Raw genomic sequence first — 16,490 nt, forward strand, 5'->3', positions numbered from 1 at the left:
GGTGGTATAGGTTGGTACACGCCCCCTCCACAATGATGTCTGTGTGTGTGGAAAAGTAGTACGATTTAAAGGTTGAACTCCTATCATAGCAGTTTCACATTGTGACTTCACATGACATGGAATATGGAGGAATGATCTTCACCATTCACTTTAAAGGAAACGATTAATCGGCGTTGTTCAGCCTGTGTTTCCCCATGTAATCTAACGGGAATATTTAACTCCACGGTTTAACATTTTTCTACTTCTTTGAATCGCTTCCCAAACTACCTGATTTTGGATTACGGATCTCGGATTATTTACACTGTGATATCCCTACTCTTTCCTGGCTTTGACGCCTGGACTGTCTTTTCGGATTTTGGGACGTAGACTCTGGCTTGGCTCGCGTTCGGCTAACGCTAGCTAGCCTGTTAGCCTAGCATATTGCTAACTGCCGGCATCCATGCCTACCTCCATGGATTGTGGGAACTGTTTGCGCCTGGTCGACAGACTCAGCGCTCTAGAGAAGTCGGTCTTCAATGACATCCACAGCCTGCGTGAGGACATGAAGAAGAAGGATGAACTGTTTGTGTGTCTGACCTCCATTGCTAGCGCTCAGGCTAAGCACATCTCCTGCTCCGCTGTGATCGGACAGGACTGAGACTCGACTCTCCCATGGCCCGGATCCATTCTCACTGTGGGTGAGTTGGATCTATCTGACCCTCCGCCGGCTGTGATAGAGGAGCCATGGCCCAAGTCCCGGACCTGTTCCACCCCAGAGCCTCTGACCCTGGTAGCAAGCCGTGGCCGGCATTGCGTGCACTTCTTGCGCCGCTCTATGCCGGAGACGCTCCGGCTGGAGAACAGATTTCAAGCCCTGGAGCCCACAGTCGATGCCAGAGATATGCAGGAATTCCCTCCTCCCTACCACCGCCGGCCTCGTTCCCACTGCCGCCAGACTATCCATCGCCTGCTCGGGCCTCCGCTCCCGAGCCAGTTGGTGGCTGCTCCGCTGCCCCGGGCCTCGCTGTTTTCAACACCGCAGAGCGCTGCCTTGGCTCCCGCATCTCGTCCTGGATATAGACTCCAGAATCCCACAGCTGCTAGATCAAAACCTATCTGCCTCCACTGTTCTTATCCACGTCGGAACCAACAATCTCAGGAACAAACAATCGGAGACACTTAAAGAAGACTTTACGAAGCTTATTGACAGTCTTCTACAGTTGGACCGCTGGGTTCATCGTCTCCGGCCCGCTGCCGTCTCCCAGCTTTGGAGACGTAAAATTCACGCGTGTCCTTCAGCTACACACATGGCTCAAGGGATACTGCTGCTCCCTCAATGTAATGTTTGTGAAGAAAAAAATGGAAATTAAACAGGCCAGACAGTCTTTCTTCTCTAAAATCATTGATGAAAACCTCAACAATAGTGAAGTGCTCTTCTATGTTGATCGACTTATTAATCCACCATTTACAACCCCGTCAGAGATGCTCTCCACTGAAAAATGTGAGGGGTTTGCTACATTCTTCAGTAACAAAATTATAGCTATCAGACAGAATATTAGTGCCTCAACATCCATCCCTACCACATTTTTTAAAACTGTTTGTAACTGCCTAGCACACGAGGTATTAGAAATTTTAAACAGCTCTCTTCAATGAGGTATATTCCCTGCAGCATTTAAAACAGCTGTCATTAAACCACTCCTGAAGAAGAGCAATCTCAATTCAACAGTTATTGCCAACTACAGCCCCATTTCCAACATGCCATTCCTCAGCACAATACTAGAAAAACTTCTGCTCCTGGATCTCAGTGCTGCCTTCGACACTGTTGACCATCAGATTTTATTAGCGAGATTACAAAAATGGGTTGGCCTATCTGGCCTGGTTCTAAATTGGTTCAAAACCTACCTACAGGACAGGCAGTTCTTCGTGTCCATTGGAGATTTTGTGTCAAACAAAGTGGATATTGTATGTGGCTTGCCCCAAGGTTCGATTCTGGGACCATTATTGTTTAACCTCTATATGCTCCAATCACACAAAATATATTATCATAATTATGCAGATGATTCACAACTGTACATATCCCTATCTCCTGATGACCTACTCCCCATACACTCCCTCACTCAGTGTATTAATGCATGGATGTCAAAGAACATTTACAACTGAACAAAGACAAAACAGAAATACTCATCTTTGGTGCAAAGTCTCAAAGACAGAAAATTGCAGCTCATCTTAGTTCTCTGTCCCTGGAGAGCAAGAATGAAGCCAAAAATCTGGGTGTAATCAGAGACAGCGATCTAAACTTTAAGAGCTATATAAATCAAATCACAAAATTAGTCTTCTACCATCTAAAAAAACATTAATTAAGAAGCTTCCTGTCAAAAGCAGACTCCGAAAAATTAACCCATGCAGTCATAACAAGTAGATTGGACTACTGTAATGGCCTATTCACCGGCCCCCCGAAATCAGCTGTGCAGCGCCTACAGTTAATCCAAAATGCGGCTGCACGCGTTCTCACTGGGACAAAAAAGTTTGAACGTATCACACCTGTCCTTAGATCTCTACATTGGCTCCCCATCAAAACTTGAATTGATTTTAAGATTCTGCTACAGTGGTACCTTGACTTACGACTGCATCTACTAACGACTAATCCAAGATACAAGTAGCGATAGTCACAAAAATTTGTATTGACTGGCGACCGACTGCTCCAAGATACGACCGTGGAAATTTGCAGTTGGCGCCTCAGCGGCCAGTCAACAGTCAGTCAGCAGGCGACCTGCATCGTATGTGCACGTAGTTCGTGGCTTATCGATATTTTTTTAATATTTACTGTGTTTGTGCGGGGTATTATGTTTTTTTCACCCTTCATTTCATAATTTATATGGGAAAAATTGCTTCGACATATGACTGTTTTAACATACGACCATTCTTATAGAACTTATACAGTCATAAGTCGAGGTACCACTGTACTTGTTGTTTATAAATGGCCTTGCATCTCAGTATATAAAATAAATGCTAATTATACACGAACCAGCAAGAACTCTCATGTCCACAGGCAGTGGTCTTTTAACTATCCCTCATACCAACTCTAAAGCAGGAGAAGCTGCTTTCTGTATCTATGCCCCAAGTAAATGGAACACCCTACCGAGGGACCTGAGAGAGGCCCCCACACTGAATGCTTTTAAAAGCAGGTTAAAAACCTTGCTGTTCGCTACAGTCTATGACTGACTGACGTCTGTCTGTCTATCTGTCTGTGTTACTGGTGCTGGTGCTTTGGATGCTGCTAACCTTATACCTAAACTTAACCCTCGCTTACCTTATGGCTACAATTAAGCATCTCTAACCCTATACCCTAACTTAAACATCTCTAACCTTATACCTCAACTTAACCGTCTCTAACCTGAGTGACTTCTCCGGTTCCGGTGAGAGCAACCACGTCTGGTTCCGGTGACTTCTTTGCGTGTGCGTTGCGGTTGTCCTTTTTTTTTGCTGTTGTTTTTTGTTGCTGCTTCTGTTGTTGTTTTGTGGCTGCTGCTGCTGCTACTGCTGCTATTTCTGTTGCTGTTGTTGTAGTTTCCGTTGTGATATTACAGTGGGCGGATTATAAAAAGGGTGTGTCTTTGGAGAGAGAGTCAAAAGGATCTCCCTCCAGAGGTCAGAATGAAAAACTTTACCTGTAATTTAGGGACTTCAATTAAAGGACTGTGACTGGATTAAGATGAGACGGTGCACAGAGTTGAAATTCCCGTTTCCGGTGAGAGCTACCACTTCCGGTTCCGGTGACATCTTCACTTGTGCGCTGTTGCTGCCATTATTGCTGCTGCTGTTTTCTGTTGCTGCTATTGTTTCTGTTGGTATTGTCGTTGCTGCTGCTAACCTTATACCTAAACTTAACCATCCACCGTGACTGGATTTACCTAATCATCTTGAATATTATACCTAAACATAACAATCCCAAGAATAATACCTAAACTTAACCATCCCTAACCTTTTACCCTAATTTAAATATCTCTTAACTTGTACCTCAACTCAACATCTCTAACCTGAGTAACTTTTCCGGTTCCGGTGTGAGCTACCACTTCCGGTTCCGGTGAGGCTTTGCATGTGCGTTGCTGTTGTTGCGCCTGCTTGGTTTTGCTGTTGTTGCTGTTGGTGTCAATGTTGCTGCTATTTTTGTTGCTGTGGTTGTTTCTGTTGTGATATTACACTTAGAGGATCATAAGAAGGGTATGTTTTCGGAGAGAGAGAGTCAAAAGGATCTCCCTCCCGAGATCTGTTTGGAAATTTGACCCGTAATTTAGGGACGCTAATTAAAGGACCGTGACTGGATTAAGATGAGATGGTGCACACAGTTGAAATTTCCGATTCCGGTGAGGGCTACCAGTTCCGGGGACGTCTTTGCTGTGCTTTACTTTGTTGAGATGAGATGGTACACACTGTTGACTCAATCCAGATGAGGAGATTTCTGGTTCTGGTAAGAGCTACAACTTCCAGTCCCGGTGATGTCTTTGCTTGTGCGCTGTTGCTGTTGTTTGTTGCTGCTGTTGTCTGCTGCTGGTATTGACACTGCTGGTGTTGTCGCTGCTAGTGCTGTTGTTGGTGCCGCTAACCTTATACCTTAACTGGTGTTGTCGTTTCTGCTGCTAACCTTATACCTAAACTTAACTCTCGCTTACCTTAAACAGTGGTACCTTGACTTACGAGTTTAATTTGTTCCATGACAGAGCTCGTAATTCAATCTGCTCGTATAGCAAATCAATTTTCCCCATTGAAATTAATTGAAATGCCATTAATCCGTTCCAGCCCCCAAAAGAACACCCCAAATTTTTTTGTTACGAAAAATGTATTCATAAACAACAAATATTGTATAAAAACATATCTATCTCCTGCGAACTGCTTCTCCGTCAACCGCACCAACAACAGATTCTCCATCTTTTCATGGACCGCGGTCCGCCGCTTGGACATTATTTTAACGCCCTTGGCTGGCGTAATACCCTTTATCGTCTCCTTCTGCTTCAGTATGGTACATATCGTAGAAGTACTACGCTCGTACTGCCTCGAGAATTCCATCACACGCACATCTCACTCATGTTTTTCTATTATATTGCTCTTTAATTCAATGGACATCATCTGCTTCTTCTTCTCAGCACTTGTTTTTTCGGACCCATGGTTCAAAAAAAAAAAATTGGCAAAATAAATGCACAAAAAGCACAAATCGCAAGCTCAAAACACAAAAGAGATGCTTCCACGCTCAGGTAAACACATGAAGTGAAGGAGTGAGATGCGGAATGCTGGCCGCATTTGCTGGCCACGCCCAACAGCGGCGGTGTACCTGAAGCTCGCTCCTCATAACTCAAATTTTTGCTCGCAAATCAATACAAAAAATCGTCGGAACGACGGCTTGGAACTCTGAAAACTTGTATGTTGGTGCGCTCGTAACTCAAAGTACCACTGTACCTCGACTTAACCATCTCTAACCTGAGTGACCTTTCCAGTTCCGGTGAGAGTTACCACTTCCGGTTCCGGTGACGTCTTTGCGTCTACGTTGCCGCTGTTGTTGTTGTTTTCTGTTGCTGTTCTATTTATAAATCAAAGTTGGTTTTGAAAATACGTTGAGAGATAAAAAACACAAAGCAACACGAATCTGGAAAAATGTAATTATCCTTCTAGAAATGTTTTTTCAACTTATTTGGCGGCTCCTGGCGATTTAAGAAATGCGCAAGATAGCGGGTTTTGCTGCGGTGGTTCACATAGGTTAATAGGTAAATACATGTTGCACAACAACAAATAGACATAATAAACAGCATAGACAGACAACACAATACATATAGACCTGAAGTCATTTCATTCATACATTTTGGATTATTGCACAGTAATGTAAACTTGACACTAGTAAGTATAAAATAAAAAAAGTACTCGAGTGATGAAACATTGATTTGTTGCACAAAAGTAGCAACATTAAATGGAATTGAGTCGTCTGATGGCCTGTGGGAAAAAGCTCTTTGTGCCAACTGACGACTACTAGTCGACTAGGAAAGTAGGCCGTAGACTAAATATTTTTACTTACTTTCTTATTACTGTTCTGAAGTTTGGGGACCTCCGGTATAATCCTTCTTCTCAATGCTTCCCCTCTTCAGCTGAGTTCCCTGGAGGTGCCGTTATCGTGGCGAAACATGGACGTGATCTGGGAGGCACGAGCAGCCCAGGTTTACTTCTATGACTGCCTGGCCCAGCGACAGGTCCTTGAAGAGGTCTTCTTCCTCAAGAGACTGCAGACCATCAGAGACTTCTTCAGGCTCTGCACCTCCTTCACACAACTACTCTCTGGTAAGAGTGTGTGTGTGTGTGTGTGTGTGTGTGTGTGTGTGTGTGTGTGTGTGTGTGTGTGTGTGTGTGTGTGTGTGTGTGTGTGTGTGTGTGTGTGTGTGTGTGTGTGTGTGTGTGTGTGTGTGTGTGCGCGCAGCCAAGGATAAATTTGTTGGTACCCTTACAGCTCATTGAAACAATGCTCCATTCCTCCTGAAAAGTGATGAAATTAAAAGCAACTTTCCTGCCTTTGGTATGTCAGAGTAAAGCAAAGAAACTGTGAAAAGAGATACATTGCTAAAGAGATTAATTATATTCATGTCTGTATGTGTATGTATGTTAGAAAGTCTGTCTAGTAAGTATTGGTAAGTTTTGTTTTGGAGCTGGAATCGTTACTGGTATTGGAAACTTAAAGCCCTACGCTTAAGATTCAAGATTCAATGAGTCCTGTTTTACATTGCGCTTCTCCTGACCCCTCCCTCGAGGCACCTGTCCCCCAGCAACAGAGGAGCTGTCTCCTCCCAATGGGCCGATGGTGTTGGGGAAGCCACTGTACAGGGGCTCTGGGCCAGTGGTGAGCGAGGAGCAGATGACTCGGCCCATCAAGGCCTTCACAGCAGAGTTTGTTCGTCAGATGCTGATGGGGCTGCCATCCAAAGCCCTGGGCTTGGCCCTGTGCAGCACCCTCTCCATCCTGGGTCTGGACCTTGTGGCCCAGGTTGAGGCCAAAGACTTTGGAGCTGAGAGCAAGGTGAGTCCACTGTGCACTATATACAATATATTTATAACATTTTAAAGGCGAATGCCATTGGAAGAATATGTGTGGCCTCAGAATATTATGTCCTATCTCAAGTATGCATTTTATATATAGAATAAAATCCATTTTACATAATTTTCATTTATTGTACCTGTACATACACTGTACTGTTATCGTGCATAGAGGGGTGTAACAATACACTCAGCTCATGATTTTGTTAGATACACAGTGCAGAGTTGGATGCAGTTACACTACAGATCAATAGTATTGTCACAAATAATTTTTATGACGGTTGAATGGAAACAAATTGACTGTAGAAGATTCCTTATTTAATGCAATGTTTTTACACATTTACATCCAAATAAATAAAGGATAACAATTTCAACTTAAGATTTTTTTTTCTAGTTTATTCTATTAGTTTTTGTTATATGGTTTGAAGTAGGGATGCAAATTTAAAGGAATATCCCTAATCGATAGTGTTTCATCTTAACAAACAATCGTTGGTTAATTGATAGCATAAAAGCTAATGACGTCACCAGGTGGTTGGGCCATGGCGTGTGGGGACCTACGCCGCATCTCCAGAAATTTTGTGACTTGGCACGAGGGCCTCAAGGAGCGTTTCTACTCATTTATTTTAAAAATGGGGAAGTTCAAGGCAAGACTTGTTGAGATGGTTCTTGCGTACAAGAACATTTTTCATCCTCTGCAATGGAATGAGTCAGATGTTACATAGCAGATCAAGTTTAGTGCAGATATAGACAACAAGGGGCTAGTAAAATTACAAAAATTCTTATATATAAACAGATATTTAATTTATTGAATAATTTAAATATATTTTGTTGGAGTCATCACCATAGCAACATATCACTTATTTCGTTATAATGTCATACCGCTCCCTTGCCCCAGGGTTTGTCCCCCCCCCCCGTCCCATTCAAAAAGTGCCGTTATTCCATTCCCATCTACCGTGTTCTATCTGAATGCTGTTGAGGAACAGTTTCTTTCTCAGCATTGAGAAGCTCCCGTTTGCTTCCATGTTTGTTGGTAGTTCTTTCGGAAGCCTCCATGTGCTTCTACTTCTTCCTGCTCCGCTGGGCATTTTGTTTCTCAACTTCCCCCTGTTGTTCCAGTGAGTACTACCACTTCCTTGCTGGGTAGAGCAAGACTCCCGTTGATACAATTACAACAAGACCGCAGATTGTTCAGTTCTTATCGATAAAATAAAATCTTAATCGATTAAATTCTTATTAGCAATTAATCACTAGTCGATTAATTGTCCCCGGGGGGGGTGTGATAAAAAAAATCTCTAAAAAATAATTAAAAATTGTGCGTTATATCTTTTAACTTGCTCAGGGCTCCAAACAAACGTTCTCCACTTGTAGCACTGGTACTCCATTCTTCAAATTTCAGGAGCACCAGTACAAAATTTTGGAGGACCACTGCATGCAACGCAACATATTCATATTTTTTTCCATCCTAACTGTATTACTGATAAATGCTATGGCAATAAATAGACAATATACAGAAATAACAATGTGATTTTTTATTTTTATTTTAAAGGAAAAATCACAGTGAAGTGAAGTAGTGCTTTAGCAGAAAATTGTTAGGTTAAATTGTGCTTTTTTTTTTTAAACATATACACCAAATAATAAAATAACAAATGTAAGGTATGTGGTCAGTACATTACTGTTATTAACAACCATGACGAGAGCCTCAGCTCTCCATCTCACTCACTCACTCTCACACACACACAAATTGTGTGGGGGAAAAAAAAAAAGTGTGCAGTGTTTCAGCAGTAAGGTAATATTTTTTTTTAAAATGTTGCATGCATACAATACGTCCACATACATCCTTTTTGTGCTCGCAAATTAATGAGCTTTGTCGGCATGCAGCTGACACCATGCCGCAGCTGAACAGGTGCAGGGACAGCTTTATGTTCATTAAATTAAAAAAATGGTTAAAACACAAAACACGCAGTGTTCTGGAAGACGCTCCATCCGGACTCTACAGGTGTTCCAGCAGCATACGCCCCGCACCGCGGCCTGGAGGTTCAGTTGAAACAATTTGTTTAATTAGGCTTTTTTTTTTGTTGTTTGGGCCGCTTTCTGAAATCTCACAGAGGATCAAGAGCGAAGGAGCAAAAATAAGGGACCAAACTTATCTCAGAGAAAGGAGCCGTCTCACTCCCCAGTCTGGGTCTCGGTTCCCCAGATGTGGAAGACGAGGAGGCGAAGGCTGGGCAGCGATGGACAACTGAAATTTTGCACTATCGCCCAAGCCTAACGTGCAGAACACGCACATGCACACACACCAATTCTCGCTCCATCCTAGTGTTTCACATGATATACGATGATGATTTATAAAGAAAAAATGGTCTGCATATTTGCAAGTTGTGCTGGTGCTCCTAGTTATGTAGTATAAAATGTAGTAGTGCTGTCTCCAAGAAATGTTCAGTCTGGAGCCTCCTTTTATAACTCCCATGGCTGCTATACGCTACACACCCGTGCCCTGAGTGACCATTGTTGGCAACCTATGGTTTTTGGCATCTATATGTTGACAACCCAGTGCAAAGTTGGATTGGCCCTCTTGTGTTTAAAGTGTGTATATTAAATTAGTACCTTTAGTTGATACCGCGGTCTATTTTTCAGCTCCACGGTGTGTCATGTTTTTGTGCCATGAAATTTTGCGGCACAAAATATTGTTCGACTACCTATCATGCACACTCACTTTAACTAATTTCAAATGCTTTGTTGCACTCATTGTAATGTATATTGTATATCTTGGTGTCCATTTTTATGTGTGTAAGCATACTTGGCAAATAAAACCCAAATCCGATTCTGTCTAGGTTTCTTTGGACGAGCTGTGCAAGAAAGCACTGGAGCAAGGCCTGACATCTGGACGAGTCTCTCAGCTACTCTTGAACAGGGCCACCGTGCTCGTGTCTTCTTACGACACTGCTTGGAAGAAGATGGACCTGCTGCAGAGGCTGGACACCGGCCTGGATGCAGCAAAGATCAGCCTGCAGAGGACACAGTTGCACATCGCTATGTTCCAGGTGAGAAAATTTATAGTCAGGCAACTTTATTGATCGGAAGAAGGGCAATTAATTTGAAGCTTACCCAATCCATACACAGGACTTCAAAACTTACAGGCAAGCTCGGGCAACAGATCAACATACAGTACATGGGTCGATAAACAAGCACCAGTAAGTAAAATAAATTAGTTATAGTTCATATAATAACAGAGTTAAAAGAATGTAGCAATCATTTCAAATAACTGCTTTCGGGGCACATAATGCTTGTCTGAGAGCATTACAGTGAATTCACTGGACAGAATATGGTCAGATTGGCTGTAGTTCTTGCTTTCTGGGCCACCTGTTTTTCCCAGAGGGAGCAGAGGTCTCATTGCTAGGCTCCAAGTATCTTGGTGCAGACTTTTACTATACCATTCAGGCTATTTTGTCCTTCACAGACAACCCATTAAACCAACAAATAAATGAGAAAGTAAGAAGTCTTTCAATGAATGATTGGTAAAAATTATGTAAAATAGTATCACAGACACGACATTTCACGAAAAAAGAGTTGAGCTTCCGCATTAAGTGAATTCTTTATTGTCCACGCTTGACAACAGACTCTGTGTTCACATTAAACTTGAGTTTAGAGTCGAACACTGTTCCTAAATAGTGTGTCGACAATTTGAACATCCTTGCCATGTATAATGCTTATGTCACTATTCTGCCCGAAGTCAATGATTAATTCCTTAGTTTTTGATACGTTAAGGTCAAGGACGTTATCACTCCATTTAACAAAGGCAGGTAGGGCACGACCATGATCTGACTCCGAGCCCTGAAGAAGAGAGAGAGAGACAATAGGGCGTTGTCATCAGAGAATTTCACAAGATAGCTGCCCCCTTGAAGTCCTGCAGCTGTCTGTGTACATAATAAAAAGTAGGGGGGACAGGACACAACTCTGGGGTGAGCCCGTATTTAAGACTTTGGTGTTGAACATATGTCCATTCACAGAAACCTGCTGGATTCTGTCTGTTAAATATAAAAGCAACATCAACAAAAGTTGATCGGGTAATTTAAAATTAGAAGCAAGTCGCTCAATGAAAATATGAGGCTGCATCTTGTCAAAAGCAGAAGAGAAATCGGCGAAAAGTCTCCCATGAGATTTGGGTTTCTTAAGGTGCTTATACACTGTTGAGGATCAAGATTGTTGTATTCTCCACACTTTTACCAACTTGATAAGTAAACTGCAAGGGATTTAATTTTACATCAATGAGGGAGACAACCATATCTTTTAAAGTATATTATGAAGAACTCACTTTTTCAGTTGTTCAGTTGTCAAAATACATTTGGGTCTCTGATGGGCCTACTAGCATACAAATTGTGAAAAATAAGATAACCCAGTCAGTTTTTTGTAAGCTTGCGTATTCCATCAAACATTTTTCAGCAAGCCGTTCAGATTTGTCCTACGTCACATTGAGACACGTGAGAATTAGATCCGCCCCCCAACTGGGTAACTCCATCCACAGCTGGAGCTCCGCTGGACCCGCTAGCTTTGACGCTAAGAGCTAAGCATGGGAACTGCTCTGCTGGCTTACAAACCAGCACAAATCTTTCAAACGAAAGAGGAATTAATAACAACTGTCCATGAAGAAACTGCAGTCGATGGTAATGTAAGTATTTTAAAAATAATTGTGCTGTGTTTCTTTCTAAGAAAGAAAAAAAGGATGCAGTAGATAAAATGTAGGCTGTTGCACGCCATCGGCTGTGCGTTTCTCTTAACAAAACCAATACAAATAGTGGGTTTTTATTGTAGATGTATTTATTTAATATTTTTTTATTTTCCAACTGGATTGCGCCTGGCGTGTATTTATTAATTACTTTAAATAAAAGGCAGCTTGTGGGCCAAAAGGAGAGAAATTAATGGCTCGCTGGCTAACGGGGAACTAGTCCAGAATTGTGGAGTTTAGGCCCTCTGCCGCTGTGACATGTCCGGCTCGCTCTACTCAGCATTTACCTCACCCGGTCCGCACATGTGTCGCTCCAGCAAGCATCCCCTCACTGCGGGGAAAAACAAAGCCTAAATTACTTCCTGGAACTGGATCGGACGAATTAGCGGAGCCCCTCTGTTGATTCCCCCGATCCGCAGCAGCTGAGCGGCCCCAGGATGGGAGTCTGCACCGCCTGTCAACAGCAGCGGCTTGACCAAGCCCCCTTGGCCCGCCACATACCCCCACAGTCGCACTTAGGCCGGGGCGCTGGGAGAGGAAGTTTGCTACGACCATCTGGGCACCTGGCCTGTAGACCACCCGGAAGATGGAGGGCTGGAGGGCCAGGTACTACCGGATGATCCTCGCATTGGTGTCTTTCATTTGGTGGAACCATTGTAGTGGGGCGTGGTCCGAACACAGGGTGAAGGCCCTACCAAGGAGGTAATAGTGGAGGGTGGTGACAACCAACTTGATTGCCAGACATCTCATTCTGCAAGCTTGTGGCTGAGGTACAGCACCGGCCGGTCCACACCCTAGACCTCTTGGGACAGAACGGCCCCAAGGACCGGATCAGCTATGACATGAAGCGGAACAGGGAAGTTTAATGTGACCATTGACCCTTGAGCATGGTCATGGGTTTTAAAAACACAAAACTGAGATGTCTGACCATTCATCTCCCTTTCCCCTGTCTGTTTGCGACGGTACACCTGTGCAGTGGCAGCACGAGGACGTACTTGGCTCCAGGAATCAGCAGCTGAGCATCAGTCCTCCGCCACGCTCCATCATACTCGGAAACATGAAGAAGAAGTTGTACAAGCTGAGTCAGGATGAGGCCGCCATCACAGCTGTTCAGGTTAGAATCACAAAATGACACATGGTATCATAGTGACAAAGTGTCCTTTGTCATGGACAAAGGACACTTTGGGCAACTTGACGTTACAGAGCTGCAGTCTTGGGGAAAAAGACTGTTCAATCAACCCTTCTTACAGTCCTCATCTGCACATTTCTCTCATAATCAATCGTGGCTTATTTTCCCTACTCTACTTCAGGAGAAGCTGACCTCTCTGGAAGCTAGCATAGAGCAGCGTCTGAAATGGGCGGGCGGGGCCAACCCAGCTCTGGCCCCGGTGCTTCAAGATTTTGAGCTGACCATCGGTGAGCGCCGGGCGATGGTGGCCAGGGAGAACCAGTGCACAAGTCAGGTAAGGAGGGCGGAATCCCCTCCGTGTACCAAGATGGGAGCTAGATAGCTAGATAGCTAGATTACCTCCTGGATTAAGGCTGGATCCTGCTTCTCCGTCTGCACGTCAGCGAACGTGCGCGGGCATCGTATGACTGTTTGCTTTTCTATTTGTATGGATTCAGAATGTGTCCACTGGGGGTCACAGGGGGCGGGGGTCAAAAAATACATGTATTAATTATTTTCATGTTTTTTACATGTATCAATTATTTTGTAATAGGCCTTATTTCAAATTTGTTTTAGGGACATAGGTGAGGGGGTCCTCCATTTATTTATCACATAAATGGTAAATAAAAAGTTTGAAAAAGGTTTGAGAACTCCTGAGTTAGACTATGATGGAACACCTAATTTAAAACTTCCAAGAAGCTCCTAAATGCGATCAGTTAAAATGACACTTGTAGATACTTGAAACAGACCAGCCTAGCAGAGCAATGAAATTAGAGATGTTGTTTTTAATTGTTGGCTTGTATAAAACAAAATATTTCACATTCCTTTGGATGTCCAGGTGACCTTTCTGTGCTCCACCATTCTGCACTTTGAGGGGCTGCGCACACGGACCCCCGAGGCCCTTAACATGGATGCTACCCTCTTCGAGTTGCTAAAGCGCTGCCAGCAGACGTGCACCTTTGCTGCACAGTTCAGTAGTACGGTCTCCCAACTGGAGCTTCAGCTGCTGCACAGACTGGTGGGTGCAACATTGTGACCTCTGCTGAGAAGGGGTCTTTTTGTTTTAATACTGTATGTCTGACACAGGCAAGTCCCAAATGACTTGACCGAACCACCACAAGATCAAAGACTTTTTAGACCATTACTTCATTTAGTAATTTTCGAGCAATGGTGCCTTGTTGGGAAACTGTTCTTGCTTCTTCTTGGACAATCCATTGAAGTCTGTTTTGGGAATATCTGAGCAGAAAAATTTGCCATGCAGTTGCATAGTTGATTCAAGATTCAAGAGGTTTATTCGTCACATACATATACATACTTTCATACATATATGCAGTGAAATGTCAATGCAACGCACCCGGTGATTACACACAATATGTCTTAGACTGAACACAGTAGCTACCTAGAAAAGAATTTCTACTTGACCAACTAACTGATTCCTTAATGTAATGCAGTAAGTCGAATGCTATAGAATAAAATAAAAATATATAGAATAAAATAAAATAAGAACTCAACGGTAATGCAGGGTGGGTGTACAGAATAGATAAAGGGAATAGGCTTATGTATATGGGATAGGCTGTTTATGTATATACAGATATGTGCATTAAAGTGGCATGTGAATAAAGTGAGGTAGTGTTTGCGAGATACACAGCACAATATACAACAGTACGGTGCAGCAATACGGTAACACCAAACAACCCACAACAGTGACACAGTATGCGGTACAGTATGCTACATACAGTACAGTAAGGTAGTGGAGCCTATGTGTGCGGCTCAGTGAGGACCCCTGGTGAGGTCAGCATTGACAGTTCTTATGGCTTGCGGGAAAAAACTCAGTCTCTGTAATCCTTCTGTGTGACTGCGGAGGCGCTTGCCTGACCGCAGCAGCTGGAACAGTCCGTTGTTGGAGTGCTGAGGATCCTTTATGATCCTGTGGGCTCTGCTACTACACCTCCCTGTGTATAGGTCCTGCAGGGAGGGAAGTGTAGTTCCAGTGGTATGTTTAGCTGAACGCCCACGACAGGCCCACGACAACGGTGTCGTCAGCAAACTTGATGATGGTGTTGGAGCTGGACCTGGCCACACAGTCATGTGTGTACAGGGAGTACAGTAGGGGGCTGAGGACGCAGCCCTGGGGGGATCCTGTGTTCAGAGTGAGGGAGCTGGACATGTGCTTCCCCACCCTAACCACCTGTGGCCAGTCTGAGAGGAAGTCCAGGTTCAAGGCACACAGCAGAGTATTCAGTCCAAGCTCCTTCAGCTTGACAGCCAGTCTGGTGGGGACTATGGTATTGAAAGCTGAACTATAATCGATGAACAGCAATCTCACATAGGCCCCCTTCCGGCCATCCAGGTGCGTAAGCATGGTGTGCAGTACCTGGGAGACTGTCATCCGTGGATCTGTTCTGCTGGTACGCGAACTGCAACGGATCTAAGGTGCGGGGGAGGGAGGTGCAGATATAATCCTTAATCAGCCTCTCGAAATACTTGTTTTTTTCTTTTAACCTGTGCTGTCAGCAGGCTTGGCATTCAACACAGAGTATTTGTATGCCATTGCATTCAGGACAGAGTTAGTCTGCAAGTGGAGTTCAAGTTCTCAAGCTGCAGGGCAACTCTTTATTCATTCTTAATGATTTAAGAATGAATAAAGAGTTGCCCTGCAGCTTGAGACAATAAAGGCAATATAAGACAATAAAAAAGACGATTAATAATAAAGCAGCAAGAAAACAACCCCCTCTTTCGGGGGTTTGAACCCTAATAAGGCTTCTCAAAACAGCAAGGTTGTGGTATTACAAGCTTAAGTATATTTGCATGTTAAGCTACTAGCAGTTATATACTGTAAATTTTCTTGGAGGTAGACCTTTAAAATACTGTACCCAATCCTCAATCAGTCCATCAAATTATATATTGAAATTTCTCGAAAGGATTTTTATTTTTTACCTGTGCTGTCAGCATGCTGGGCATACAACAAAGAGTATTTGTATGCCATTGCATCCAGGACAGAGTTGGTCTGCAAGTGGAGTTCAACTTCTCATCATACAATGCGACTCTTTTATTAGTTCTTGAATCATCGAGAACAGCTGCAATAACTCTGTCCTGTGGACGACCTGTAGAATGAGAAGAGCACAGCTTTTGGTTACGGAGAGCCACCACCAACCCCCCTCTTTGGAGAACTATTTATCATGTTTGGGTCTATAAACAACTGATCACTACTCCAAGGGGGAGAATCACCACGGTGAGACAAATAAACATAGAAACAAACAACATTTACACAAAAACATGAACACTGGATGACATGTATTGAAAAACAGTGAATTAGGTCCAGGAAAACTGGAACTACAACTGGTCACGTGGCCTCTTCCTGTTATAATTATGGCAGCAAATGATGGAGGAAAGCAACCAGTAGGGTGCTGGAGTGCACTTGAAGTGTGTGTGTGTGTGTGTGTGTGTGTGTGTGTGTGTGTGTGTGTGTGTGTGTGTGTGTGTGTGTGTGTGTGTGTGTGTGTGTGTGTGTGTGTGTGTGTGTGTCCCCACCAGTGAGTGTACATGACCTAT

The 16,490-nt window shown here is 43.6% G+C and overlaps 1 protein-coding gene across 1 annotated transcript in view; it reads left to right on the forward strand.

Moving 5' to 3' along the window:
* smg1 (SMG1 nonsense mediated mRNA decay associated PI3K related kinase) overlaps positions 1–16,490 on the forward strand; it is a gene marked incomplete at its 5' end in the record, with an annotated part of 151,603 nt that overhangs the window by 121,971 nt on the left and 13,142 nt on the right. Inside the window, 6 exons of the mRNA XM_080009518.1 lie at positions 6,111–6,300; positions 6,765–7,030; positions 9,879–10,088; positions 12,747–12,884; positions 13,081–13,233; positions 13,777–13,956. Coding sequence (XP_079865644.1) covers positions 6,111–6,300; positions 6,765–7,030; positions 9,879–10,088; positions 12,747–12,884; positions 13,081–13,233; positions 13,777–13,956 — 1,137 coding nt within the window. The remainder of the gene's footprint in view (positions 1–6,110; positions 6,301–6,764; positions 7,031–9,878; positions 10,089–12,746; positions 12,885–13,080; positions 13,234–13,776; positions 13,957–16,490) is intronic.

The sequence above is a fragment of the Zeus faber genome, assembly GCF_960531495.2.
Source record: "Zeus faber genome assembly, chromosome: 11".
Classification (NCBI taxonomy): domain Eukaryota; kingdom Metazoa; phylum Chordata; class Actinopteri; order Zeiformes; family Zeidae; genus Zeus; species Zeus faber.